Below are 13861 nucleotides of genomic sequence, written 5' to 3'. Positions count from 1 at the left end.
CAATTATTTTTTTTTAAAAATAACTTAATAAATAAATAAAAAGAAAAGAAAACTAGTACAGTGCAAAACTAATCATGTCTCTCATCTGGAATAAATTTTATTTCAAGATATGAATCTCCTTCAAATAAAAGTATGCCTTATCTATCAATAATTATATAAAAAGGAAACATTGACCTCCACTAAATGAATTTGTATTCTGTGTTTGCTTATCCATTTTATCCACGAGGTTCCTTTATATGCATTTATATGCCCACAAAAATGATAGAGGTACCGAATTCCAAACATTATGATGCTTAGTAGATACTAATATCGGATCATTCCCTTTTTTACGATTCTATTAGTTTACTTATAAAATTAATATATTGACACCTTCAATATATCGATAGGTTGTTAGATAAATCGAAAACAAGTTGTGTCAATTAAAAAAAAAAAAGTTCGATCTTGGGCTTCATCAGGCATCAACCATTAGTTTAAACTTTTGATTGAGTTGTCCTCTAAAATAAACTTAGTTTGGAATATGAAACTCCTTGAATAAAGTATGCCTAAGCATATACAACGAGTAAAGCAATAGGGTAGCATAGAACTTGAGCAAGACTAGCTCACAATTAATTATTTTTATTCAAGATGAGAAACATATATGATGAGATCATTTTACCTAATTTATTTTGACAAATTAATTGAGAATAAAATATTATGATGAGATCATTTTACCTAATTCATTTTGACAAATTAATTGAGAATAAATTCGCAATATTATGATGAGATCATTTTACCTAATTCGCAATAAATTCATCAAGTAAAGCAATAGGGTAGCATATGTGAGGAGATCATTTTACTTAATTTATTTTGACAAATTAATAAGGCAACAGAATAAATTGACTTATACAGTGTGTGTTGTGCGTGTACGTGTCTTGAAACATCTTTTTAATTGAGAATAAGTTCGCAATATTGCTTAGCTTTGTCGAAAAACAAAAGATCTATTATTAGATGTGCTTCTAGTGCTCTTGTTCTTAGATCTATTTCCTTTCTATAAATTTGCAGTTGATTTGCCCTTATAGGCATTGTATTATCTCACAACAAATACATTTTTTTTTCAGTGCTAGCGCTCTTCACTATAACTTATCAAAGTTAATTAAGGTATGTAACTCAGTTTGCCTCCTAATCATTCATTGCTGGGTCAGGTTGACTTAAATTATGCGAGGTTTTAGCTCAATAACGTGTATATCAGTATATATAAGATTAATTTAAACCAGTACGTGTAGCATAAGAATGATAAACATAATATCTCATATATTCTCAATTACAAAGTATGTATGTACTTTCTCATCAATTTATATTGCTAAAATTTCCCTTATCTCCCATAGTTATGGAACATCCATATATAGGTGACAGATGGGGATAACTAGCTAACACATTCAAATATTACATACTTGTATTTGTTAATGCACTAGCTTAGCTTGATCCATTAATATATATACTAGTATATAACTAAATTAAAATAAGTAAAATTATTGTAAAGTTAATAATATTATGAAACTTTATTCTAATATATACTACATATTTAACAACATTTTACACAATAACAATTATATTAAACACAATAATTATTAGCGATAAAAGTTAGGAAAAAAATAGTGTAAAAAGTCGAATTATGTTAGTTATTTATTCGATCTATTGTTTAACATGGACTAGAAAACATGGCTTCAACCCAACAAGTCCCATCATCGGTGCTAAGCAACAAGGAAATAGCTGCAATAGAGGAGCTGATGGCAAAAGCAAAGGGTAAAATAGCTTCGGAAGGAAAGGTTGAGGCTGAGGAGCAATCGCTTACTCAAGGTTTTCTTGTAAACCGTACTAAGAACAATGTAACCTTGCAAAAGGTTGGTGAGTGTTTCGGTTGAAAACAATGGGACCTTGCCGAAGGTCCACTAAAATGGAGAAGACTGGATTCGATCCAAGCTGTGTTGGGCCGAAGGTTTCCTGCACAGTGAACACACGTAAACTAGCCTCGGGGGTGTTTCCGAGGAAGGCCCCTCCGATGCTAAAGTCAGTACAATGTGTAAAAAGGAAGACACTATGCAAGAGAGTTTGTAGCTTGAGGCTTTTGTGGAGTATTTCTCAATGCAAGAATGAGCGTATGAGTTGGAATAATCCGTGTATGAGATAATGCATGTGATGTTGTGTCTGTTGTTGTGTCTGATCTCGTTGATCTCGTATGTGATGTTATGAGATGTCCTCTTGAATGTGTTAATATGAGGGCTTTTATACCTCATCATATTTGGAGAGGTTGGGCTTTAGCCCAATTGGCTTACTTTGTGGGCTGACTTTTGACTTTTGAGCAATTGGAGAGTTGAACCTTGACCTTGGGCTTTTAATTGGATCATTTAGTGCTCAGGCCCAATTTTGACTAAATTGGACCCAAACAACTTGCCCCCCAGACCCGATTCGGAAGAATGACGGGTCGGGTTTGATTTAACTCAGAAAAGGAGGGAAGTAAATGATTTAATTGATCCAAAAATTTGAATTTAAACCGTAATTAATGAGATAACAACGGTTAATGATTTGCGGAAGTTGGACGGATAACGGGCGGTTTAATCACAAGACATGTGTTTAATGGTTACTTAGTGGGTACTTAAGAGAAATTAAAGCACAGACTCTTCGTATCCCGTACCTGGAGATATAAACAGAGGCGCGTCATTCTCCTCACTTATTCACCAACACAAACCCAGAATTCTTCGAGAGAGAAACCGAGAATCCGTATCAAAACTTCGCAAATTCCCCCGAGCATTGAGCTTAGAAACTGAGACTTGCCACTACGAACTCGTAAATCGGCAAATTTCGCTTCAGATTAAGGTAAATTCCTTTGATTTCAGTTTATTTTTCTTCGAATTCGAACTCCTTCCCCTCTTCTTTCGACTTTTCTCTTCGAAATAGTCCATGGCAAGAGGAGTTAGAGGTAGAGCCCGTGCTCCAAGAAGAGCAAGGCCGATTCCCGATCCTAGGAATAGGATTGGGACCTGGAATGGTCGAAGGCCGGAGTCTGACCCTGCTGATGGGATTAGGGCGACTCCCCTTTCCTCGGCTCCTCCTCAAAGAACGGATGAGCCGAGTGCTTCTGGACGGGACGATGAAATTCCCGCTGTCCTTTGGGATATCCTCCCTGGGTTTTCAGAGTGGGAGAATGCCGAAGTCGCTTCGGCCATGATAAAGAACCGCCCCTACTCATGGTGGGTAGAGAACGCCGATCAATATCGATTTGCTGAGCAAATTGAGTTGCACTACGGCATTTTTGAAGCTGATGGATATTGGTGCCGAATGCCCTCAGCATGCGATAGAATCCATCGTCCACCCCCGGGGTATGTGGGGGTGTACACGAGACAGCTTCAGTATGGGCTGAGGTTCCCTTTGGACGTTTTCGTCCGAGACTTGCTGATCCATTACAACATTTCCCTATGTCAGCTAACCCCCACCAGCATCCGAAGGGTGATGACATACTTATGGGTCTGCAAGTTCTTCAGATACGTGCCGAACCTGCACTGCTTCAGAAAGCTCCATCGGCTAGTGCCAAATATTCAGAGTGGGCACGGAAGCCATGGTTCTGGGTGGTATCGGATTGAGTCCCGGCCCCAATATTTGACCATGTGGCCAAATGACTCTTCAGACAAGGACTGGAGAGGTCAATGGATTTGGGTTAGGGCACCCATAGATCCGGGCCACCCTTGTGTCTTCAGCGCTCCCCGGTACTTAGCTGAGCCTGATCCCGAAATGGGAAGTCTAGGTCCCCCCGCAGATAACGGGGCGGATCCGAACCTGGATCAGCAACATATCTTCGGCAAGCTGCCGAACCCGGGGGGAAGTGGTCGAATGCAGCATATCCCGGAGACTTGGCTCCCCGATACGCATTACGTTTTCCAAGAGAATATGCTAGCAGCTGTTGGCCTCAGCCGAAAGTTTAAGGATGGTAAGCTTCTTCGGCTGGGGCCGAGGCTTTTTAACTACCTCTTTTTCTTCTCTCGCTTTGCTTTTTTATGCTGTGCCAACATATCTGAGCTAAACTTTTTCCCTTTCCTTTTTTCAGAGCGGGACGAGACCAACGTTGGTATTAACTACGCTCGTCTTGGTGTTAACCGAGAGCGAGTTGTAACTGAACGGGCCCCGTCTATCACTGAGCCGAGGCATAGGGAAGTTCATCTGGACTCTTCCCACTTCCAAATTGAGGCTGTTGCTCTGTATCAGAGGCAGAAGCCTTGGTGGAAGAAGAGAGACCCTTGGTTTCAGCTGCTGAACGAAGAAGCTGAAGCTGCCCGCACAGCCGAAGAGGTTGCACGGGTACTTGAGGCTTGTGAAGGAGGAGAAGGGTCCTCCAGAGCTGCTGAAGCCGAAGCTGCAGCTAGAGCAGCTGAAGAAGACGAGGCTTTGCTGAAAACCTCGGTGAGCTTTCAGACAACTTTTTTCTTTTCTTCTTTTTTTTTTTTTTTTTTTTTTTTACTCACACTCTTCTTCCCCCCTGTCTGTTACAGTCTGAAGAGAGTAACAGACACAGAGAAGGCAAAGCTCCTGTTCGTCCCGAAGATCAAATACAAGAGTCTTCAGACTCAGATATGGACGAGCAGCCCCTTCTGAAAAGGCGCCGAAGGATGGCCATCATCGGCCCTCATGACTTTCAGCAGAGGCCGATGACCATCGGCGTCGCAATAAGGGAACCTGAGGAAGGCAATGGATCGCCGAGGAATCCCCAGCCAACACCCCAATCTCCTCAAAAGACCCCTCCGCCACCTCCTGAGATGGAGGTGGATCAGAGGACTCCCGAACCTAAGGGAGGGGTCCAAGAAGAAATCAAGGAGAGTGCTGCTGAGCACGGAAATAAAGATGCCGTGATGTCAAGTGCTGAAGGCTTCACGGCAGATATCGCAAGAGAGGTTGAGGCTTTCGTCCTCACCCCTGAAGAAGAGGAGGTCATAGTACTTGACTCCTCTGAGAAGGACGATGCTGAGACAACCAAAGCTAATCAAGCTCCATCGTCGTCCTTCCCTTCTTTCCAGACTCTGCATTCTGGAGAAATGGGTTTCTCGGCCCCCCGAATTCCAATCCCAGATCACATCTGGGACCTCATATGGGGTCAAAACCGAGAAGGAGCTGAAGCCTACTTCGGCAGTTTTGCTGGCATGTCCGAAGTAGACAGGGCAAGGATCTGGTCGCTGAAGGCCACTGCTGGGATGGGCGAATCCAGTAGATCAGTTCCTGACCCAGCCAGGTCTAACCAACTGCTGATGATGCAGGTAATTTTCCTTCATTTCCTCCGAAATTCAGCTCTATTTTTTTTTTATTACTTATTTTTTTTTTTGTCTTCCTGTTTTCAGTTCGTGCACAATCAGACTCTCACTGTAGAGCTGATTGATACCCTACAAGATAGGGTAGACGCTGCTGTGCACGAAAGGAAGGTGGCTGAAGAGGAAGTTAAGCTTGCTAAGCTGAAGCAAGCAGCAGCTGAAGAGAAGCAGCAGGAGGTTGAGGAGTACGGTAAAAAAGCTGCCGAAGCTCTGAAAACCTTCTGCGATGCTATGGAGATGGAGGTTTTTCCCCCACTGATGGAAGGGGAAAAATTCCTCCAGGAGCATATGGGAGTGGACGTCTCCAAATTCAAGGCTGCTATTGAGAGCCGAATTCAAGAAGGAACTGCTGCACAAGCTGAAGTGCAGCAGCGTCTAGAGGCTCTTGAAGCCAGCCGAATGGCTGCTGAAGAGTTGCTCTTGGCCAAAGACGTCCAACTCTCAGAGGCTGCTGCTGCTGCTGAAGCTCAAAGAGCTAAATTCCAAGAGGCTGAGGATCAACTGCTGATCCAGAAAGTTGAAGTGGCCCAAGCTCAGACAAAGGCTTTCCAAATTCAGCAAGAGCTGAATGAGCTGAAGGGTTCCTCCTCCAAAGTCGCTGAACAGCTGAAGAAATCCAAGGAAGACTTGGAGGAGACCCAGAAGAAGCTGGCTGATGCTGAGGCTTCACTCAAGGTCCGTGTTTATACCCAAGAGGAATATGAGATGGGTTTCAGAAACGGATTCCGAGTATGCCGAAGACTCTGCCTTCATGCTGAGCCGAAGCTGGACTGGTCTAAATGTGCTGAGTGGGTCCAGAATCCCGAAGACCCTCACATGAAGTATGCAACTCCAGCTGAAGCTGAAATTCTTAAGGCTGAGGAAGCCGAAGAGGAAGCTGAAAGACTGGAGTTGGAAGCTGAGCAGAGGGAAAGGGAGGCTCGGCAAAATGCAAAGCCCGCCTCTTCGGCTGCTGGGGCTGAGGCCACCATGGGACTCAACGCTGATCAGTCTGATCCCCCGGCTGAAGCATAGGAACTCGGGCAGTCGTCTTCAGAATCTTGCGGTTCATCATGTGCTTAACTTTAGACTTGCCGCTTTCTGAGTTTTTTGCCTTGTTTTTTGCTTCAGCTTGCCTTGTCGTACAGCAGTTTTATTTTTTTGCTTATGTACGTATTTCGGCAGCTGTTATTTTCCGCTTGTGGGCGGCTGCCGATACTGAATTATTGAACTTGTAGCTCAAAATTTTTTTTTTTTTTTTTCAGTTGCTTTATTTTTGAATGCTTTACTGTTTCTTTTCTTCAACTCTGCCGAACATAGCTGCACTGCGTGCTTCTTGCCCCCACAGAAATTGAAGTATGACTTTAGTTGAATAAGCAATTTCTGAACTTCTTCAAAATAGATATCCGAAACACAGGGCCAACTTAAGGCAATGCTTCTGGGATACAAGTCTTACTGAAGATTGACTGTCTGAAAGTTGGATATCCGAAACACAGGGCCAACTGAAGGCAATGCTTGGGATATTAGCTTTCTGGGACTAACCTCTTTAGAACAAGTCTTACTGAAATTTGACTTCAGCTGAAAGACCAGCGTTCTTAAAGAAGACGCATATCCGAAACACAGGGCCAACTTAAGGCAATGTTTCGGATAATGGCTCTCTGGGATACAAGGCTCAGTTAAGGCAATATCCCAGAACTGTCCATGGACTCATGTCTTTGGAGAACAGGTCTTACTGATGTTTGATTTCAGCTGAAAGACCAGTGTTCTTTAAAAGACTGAGTTTTGTAAGCCATCTGAAACCCAGTTACCCGAAGGCGAAGGTTTCAGACGAGGCTGATTTAAAAAGGCTGTTATCCTTGATTTTCTGTCTATCTTTGAAAAATGGATACCCGAAACACAGGGCCAACTTAAGGCAATGTTTCGGATAATGGCTCTCTGGGATACAAGGCTCAGTTAAGGCAATATCCCAGAATTGTCCATGGACTCATGTCTTTGGAGAACAAGTCTTACTGAAGTTTGACTTCAGCTGAAAGACCAGTGTTCTTTAAAAAGACATGAGTTTTGTAAGCCATCTGAAACCCAGTTACCCGAAGGCGAAGGTTTCAGACGAGGCTGATTTAAAAATTTTCAACTGTTGCTGTTATCCTTGATTTTCTGGCTATCTTTGAAAAATGGATACCCGAAACACAGGGCCAACTTAAGGCAATGTTTCGGATAATGGCTCTCTGGGATACAAGGCTCAGTTAAGGCAATATCCCAGAATTGTCCATGGACTCATGTCTTTGGAGAACAAGTCTTACTGAAGTTTGACTTCAGCTGAAAGACCGGTGTTCTTTAAAAAGACAGGTTTTGTCAGCAATCTGAAACCCAGTTACCCGAAGGCGAAGGCTTCAGACGAGGCTGAATAAAAAACCCTCAAAGAGTAGATAGAACAAAGAAAATTTTGAAAGGATAAACAGTTGTAAATTTTATATAAATGGCGGCTCCAAGGCCTGTCATTAGTTCAAAATGTACTTACAAAGATTGTTCTGCCCCGAAGGGTTTACACATGGTATTTTTTCAGTACATCAGCATTCCAGTGATTCTTCAACTCAGTTCCATCCAACTGCCGAAGTCGGTATGTCCCTGGCTGAAGCTCATCGTAAATTTCATAAGGTCCCTCCCATGTAGCTGAGAGCTTCCCATGGATTCGGCCTTTCTGAACTGCAGCAGCATTCCGAAGGACAAGATCCCCAATTTTGAGAGGCCTTGCATGGACCCTTCGGTTATGGGAGATGAGGTCTGAACTTATCCCGGGCATATCAGCTGCCGAGAAAGCAAACACATCTCTGTTATCCCGCAGGAGCTGAATAAGTTCACAACGGGTGTTAGGATCAAGGTCCATCCCGATTGTTACACATTTCTCAGCATCTCCTTCGGCCAACTCTGCTGTTTCAGTCTGTTGGTCCATGTCCATTGCTGATGGACTGGACTCTTCAGAATCTGGTCTGCTGCCAATGTCAGCAGGTGTCCCAGTCTTTGTGTTCTTCGGCTGGCTCTCTGAGTCTTTCGGCTCAGATGAAGAGTCAACCTTTTCCCTTTCGGGACCTTTTTCTCTGGGCACTGATCCTTGGGCCGAAGCACTTAGGCCTTTCGGCTTTTTTGTGCTTGGCTCTCTTTCTTTTTCTTTCTCCTCCTCATCCTTGTCGTTATCTGGGCGACTACTGGATGGCTTGAGGTAGTTGCACCTTCGGGCGTCCTTTTGGTTGCCCTGTATCCTTTCGGGGAAGCCGGCGTCTGAGACATAAATCATCAGCTGATGATAAGTTGAGACGACCCCTTGGATCTCGTGAATTATGGGTCTCCCCAAAATCACGTTGTACACTGAAGGAGCGTCGATGACCAAAAACTCAATCATGACGTTCCGGGCTGCCTCATCGCAACCGATGGTGACAGGAAGTGTCACCTTCCCATCTGGATAAGTTGAAGCCCCATTGAACCCGGATACCGGATAGGGTACCGGCGTAAGGTGCTTGGGCTTCAGCTTAATTTGGTTGTAGGCCTTTCGGAACAGAATGTTTGCTCCGCTGCCACCGTCAACAAGGACCTTACTGACGTCGTGGTTGGCCACCGTGGCGATGATCACCAACGGATCCTCGTGAGGGAACGTAATCCCCCGGCAGTCGGCGGCTGTGAACGTCATGTTCGGCACCGGCGACTGGGGAGATTGAATGTCAGCGTTGTTCACCTGGTGAGTCAAAGCTCTAAGGTGACGCTTGTGCTCCCTCCGAGAGTATATTCCTCCCGAGATAACATTGATCGGAGGGAATTTCCCCTCCGGTTTTTTACTGTTTTTCCGGGGGAAATCAAGGTCCTGCCGAGGGTCCTTTGCTAGCCTCTCGGATTCTTTTTTCTCGCGGTGATCCGCGATGTATTTTTTCAAGTATCCCTTCCGGACCATGTCCTCTATCTGGTCCTTCAGCTGGATACACTCTTCAGTGTTGTGGCCCGAAGACTCGTGGAACTCACACCACTGATTTTTATTTTTTCGCTGATACCACTCTGGGAGTGGTCTCGGCTTTCGGTAACTCTGCTCCTCCTTCGTCACACTGTAAATTTTGGCGCGTGGAAGAGAGAGCGGAGTGTAGGACTCGTATCTGCCTGTGTATGAGGCAAACCTGTCCTTCTTTAGGTCGCTGGCCGAAGATGGCTCCGAGGCCTTTGATTTTCCCTTTGCCTTATGGCCTTGGCCTTCAGACAAGGGTATTTGCCTCTGTTTCCCTCCCCCGGATTGAGGTTGGGTTTTTGCTTTATTCCATTCTTCGGCTCGGATGAACTTATCCGAAGCACTAAGAGCTTCCTCCAAGGTCTGCGGGGTATGCATGACCATGAAGTCTAGGAATTTTCCTGGCTGAAGGCCATTCTGCATTGCAAAAACAGCTAGCCCCTGGTCCAGCTGAGAGACGCTTGATGACTCGTTACTGAAACGGGTCAGGTAGTCTCGGAGGCTTTCGGTTTCCCCCTGTTGCAGACCCATGAGCTCTGCGGTAGTCTTCTCTCGGCGGTTTGCCGTGGAAAACTTGCTCCTGAACTTGGAGGACAGATCATCCCAACCTGTTATGGAGCCTTGCCTTACTCCCTTGGAGATCCACGCTTGCGCGACCCCCTTGAGAGTGGTTGGGAAATATTTGCACCAAGTCGCCTCGGATCTAGGGCAAAGATGCATATGAGTCTCATACGAGGCCACGTGGTCCTTCGGATCCGTGGTCCCGTCATATGTGATATGCGACGGTATTTTAACCGTGGGTACGCGCTCTTCTAGTATCCATTGCTCGAATGGTGAACTAGCGGGAAGCATAATGGCCTTGCCCTTGTTCCTGGCCGAAGGGACCGCGCTCCGCCCTCTCAGAGAGGTAGGAGTGGTTTTCGCCCCTGGCTGGGAAGTCTGGGCCTCGGCTGCAGGGAACGTGAGGCGACTACGCACGCTCGGTTCCTGGCCGCCGAGTCGGTCAAGGACGCTTCTGCGAGCAGTCTCAGGTTCCCGGCGAGTAGATTCTGGCCGAGAAGCTGAGCTGCTGCTCTTATGCGCTGCTGGTCTTGAGGATGAGGATCCTTTAAATAATTGAGAGTTCTTCTTCCTCTGTTTTTCATTTTTCCAAGAATCCTCCTCCCACTCTTCCAGTTCCCGGAAGGAAGGAAGCTTCCCACCGTCATGGTCTAACTTCCTCCGCTGACGCCGGGTATGCGGAGGAGTTCGATCACGAGGCGGTGGCATATTCTGTGCCCTCATTGCCTCCATGAGTACTGCCAGCGCTCTTGCCACCTCTTCCGAACTGGGCCCCGTCAAAGGGGTCTCCGGCCGAGTGTGGGCATGAGGCCGTGCAGCCGATGGTTGGCTTCGGGACACTGAATATGTCCTATGATCAGACTGACCCCTGCTAGACCGAGAGTGGTCCGGCCTATATTGAGAGTCATGCATTATAGGAGATAGGGAATCCTCCTTGTGTGATCCTCCCCCCGAGCCGGCACCCTTGGGAGAGTTCCGGTCCGGCGAGGGCGATGGTGTAGGGGTTTTAGGCTTTTCGCCCGCTCCTTGACGGAGGCTTTTGCTCTTGCGGTTCTTAGCCATGGCTGCTAAGACAATTGCAAGATGATCTTGGTTAGGAATTTGGCTTAAAGATTTTTGAAAGTCTTCCCCACAGACGGCGCCAAATTGTTTCGGTTGAAAACAATGGGACCTTGCCGAAGGTCCACTAAAATGGAGAAGACTGGATTCGATCCAAGCTGTGTTGGGCCGAAGGTTTCCTGCACAGTGAACACACGTAAACTAGCCTCGGGGGTGTTTCCGAGGAAGGCCCCTCCGATGCTAAAGTCAGTACAATGTGTAAAAAGGAAGACACTATGCAAGAGAGTTTGTAGCTTGAGGCTTTTGTGGAGTATTTCTCAATGCAAGAATGAGCGTATGAGTTGGAATAATCCGTGTATGAGATAATGCATGTGATGTTGTGTCTGTTGTTGTGTCTGATCTCGTTGATCTCGTATGTGATGTTATGAGATGTCCTCTTGAATGTGTTAATATGAGGGCTTTTATACCTCATCATATTTGGAGAGGTTGGGCTTTAGCCCAATTGGCTTACTTTGTGGGCTGACTTTTGACTTTTGAGCAATTGGAGAGTTGAACCTTGACCTTGGGCTTTTAATTGGATCATTTAGTGCTCAGGCCCAATTTTGACTAAATTGGACCCAAACAGTGAGTATAACTGGTCTGGAAAGCCGGTGACGTCCTACCCCGAGTTCATTCCAGTTCAGGATGAAGAAGTCCGGTTCGAGCACCAAGGACCGCTTCCAGAAGGATCTGTAGGGGGAATTGTTTATGCTGATGGTACTGAGTCCACTTCAAGGAAATGGCTTGTGGCTTTTGACACTCCAAAAAAGAAGGTATTACAATTTTTTCTTTTTTAATTTCCTTAAAATAAAGGTAGTAACACTTTCATCTCTAAACTCCAACCTACTTTTTCATTTACAATTACAAACCCCACTTTCAACACTTGACTAATACAGTAATACTTCCTCCATTACTAAATAATTGCACAATTTTTTTAAGGTCAAAGTTTAAAACACTTTGAACAATAATTTCTCTTTTTAAAGACAAAGTTTAAAAGAAAACATATTCGAGTGAGAAAATGTTGAAAGCGTCTCAATAATAATTAGTGTATTTGAGACTGTGAAAAAACGACAAATTGTACAGTTATCTAGTAATAAGGAAGTAAAATGAAAAAAAAAAATTGTTGATATTATTAAACCTTTTACGGGTCTTATAATGTAAAATCGATCTACAACATCCTTTGAAATGCCCTAGAATATAACAATTGTCGGAATTATATTGTGTACAGGCTTACGTAGAAGCTGGGCCAGCGGGACCAGTTGACTGGAACGTTATCAAAGTCAAACTTGACGCATCTGGATATAGAAGCGAATACGAGGACCCAGTTTTGGGAGGGAAGATATATGCTCTAAACTATGGTTTTGCCCTAGTTGCATATTTCTCGAATTAGCTTATTATGTTATGGTTATTAATCAAATGGCTTGCTAAATGAGGTTCCTGCTGCTTGTGTTATGCAAGTGCATACGCATTTCACAATAATAAGCCACTAGTTGTTTATATTAATAAAATAAAGATCTCTCTTGTAATGCAAGCATGTTTGTGCTATATATGACTAAATCTTTATATTTTGTGATGTGAGTGTGTTGTAACTTGTTTTTTGTTAAACTTAAATTGCTTATATATATACCAGCCAAATTGAAAATAAAGGTTACAATAACATTGGAAGCCTTTTCACTACCATACCCTTAACCATTTTTTTTGGGTTAAATGAAATAATTTGATAATTAAGTCTCAATTTCGCATCCTCCATCCTCATTAATTCAACTTCAATACACTATTTCTTGATTTTTCTTATAATTTGCAACTTTGGAGGGTTGCACGGGAAATTTTTGTTTTTTTAGTGTTATATGGAGAGAGAAAAATAGATATGTCTGTGATGAGGAGAGAGATTAGGAATAATAACAGCTTAAAAAGGAAACAAAAATATTAGTTGCAAAGAATATGAAACATCTATATTTTGGCAAATGATACAAATAATATATGAAATGGTGGTAGGCCCTATTCAGTTCACCTTAGAAAAATAATATTCAATAAATATAATTTCATTTCAGTAAAAATAAATTCAATTCACTAAAACTAATTTCAATTCAGTAAAATAATTTCAGTAAGAAGAAATATAATAGAGTATCAGTAAAAAAAATAATTTCAGTTTAGCAAAATTAATTTCAGTTCAGTAAAAATAATTTAAGTTCAACCAAAATAATTTTAGTTCAGTAAAAATTATTTCAGTTCAGCAAAAATAAGTTGAAGTGAACATGATCGTAGTATACACTGTATACTTCCAACGTTCTTTTTTTTTTTTAATCACAATGCTTAGAAATAGACACTATTCACATACTCCTTTAATATATAAAAACTTCTCTTGATTCTAGAACACTAAATTTGTTAACACCTCCCTCAAATTGGAGCATTAAGATTCCGAATTTCCTATGCCCAACTTTTGAAGAATAAGCATAAATCGAGCCTTTCCCAACGCTTTGGTAAAAATATTTACTATATATTCTATTCTTGTCTGATGCCATAGCAATTGAAATTGCCTATCTTTGATAACGTCTCTCACAAAATGACGATTCAGTTAAATGTGTTTCGTTCTCCTATGTAACACCGGGTTTTGAGCAATGTACGTATCTCAGAATAACTATAAAAAATGAGTTGCATACCTTGCGCATAAATGATGCACCCTTTATAAATTACCAAGCAATTTCTTTAACATTTTAAATTACAAGTCATCGAACGATACCCTAGCTGCTTTCGCAAAGGAACAAACGAAATATTGTATGTTGCTTCTTGATTTATCAAGACACCAAGAAAAAGGTAAGTAACACAAGCCACCCTGTCAAAGATATCCTAGTAAATGGACAATTAAGCTTCAATGCACTTTCATATCTCATATTTCATATAGTAGTAT

General features: G+C 43.1%; 1 protein-coding gene across 1 annotated transcript; it reads left to right on the top strand.

The window, feature by feature from the left end:
- The first annotated feature begins 957 nt into the window (after nt 1-957).
- Nucleotides 958-12526, top strand: LOC110697266. The gene is made up of 4 exons (XM_021874631.1): nt 958-1137; nt 1693-1884; nt 11539-11726; nt 12182-12526. Exons 2-4 carry the CDS (start codon nt 1698-1700, stop codon nt 12341-12343), a joined length of 537 nt encoding a protein of 178 aa, XP_021730323.1. The 5' UTR covers nt 958-1137; nt 1693-1697; the 3' UTR covers nt 12344-12526.
- Nucleotides 12527-13861: the final 1335 nt, after the last annotated feature.

Source organism: Chenopodium quinoa, unplaced genomic scaffold, assembly GCF_001683475.1.
Source record: "Chenopodium quinoa cultivar QQ74 unplaced genomic scaffold, ASM168347v1, whole genome shotgun sequence".
Lineage (NCBI taxonomy): Eukaryota > Viridiplantae > Streptophyta > Magnoliopsida > Caryophyllales > Amaranthaceae > Chenopodium > Chenopodium quinoa.
This window is presented reverse-complemented; position numbering and strand designations above follow the sequence as displayed.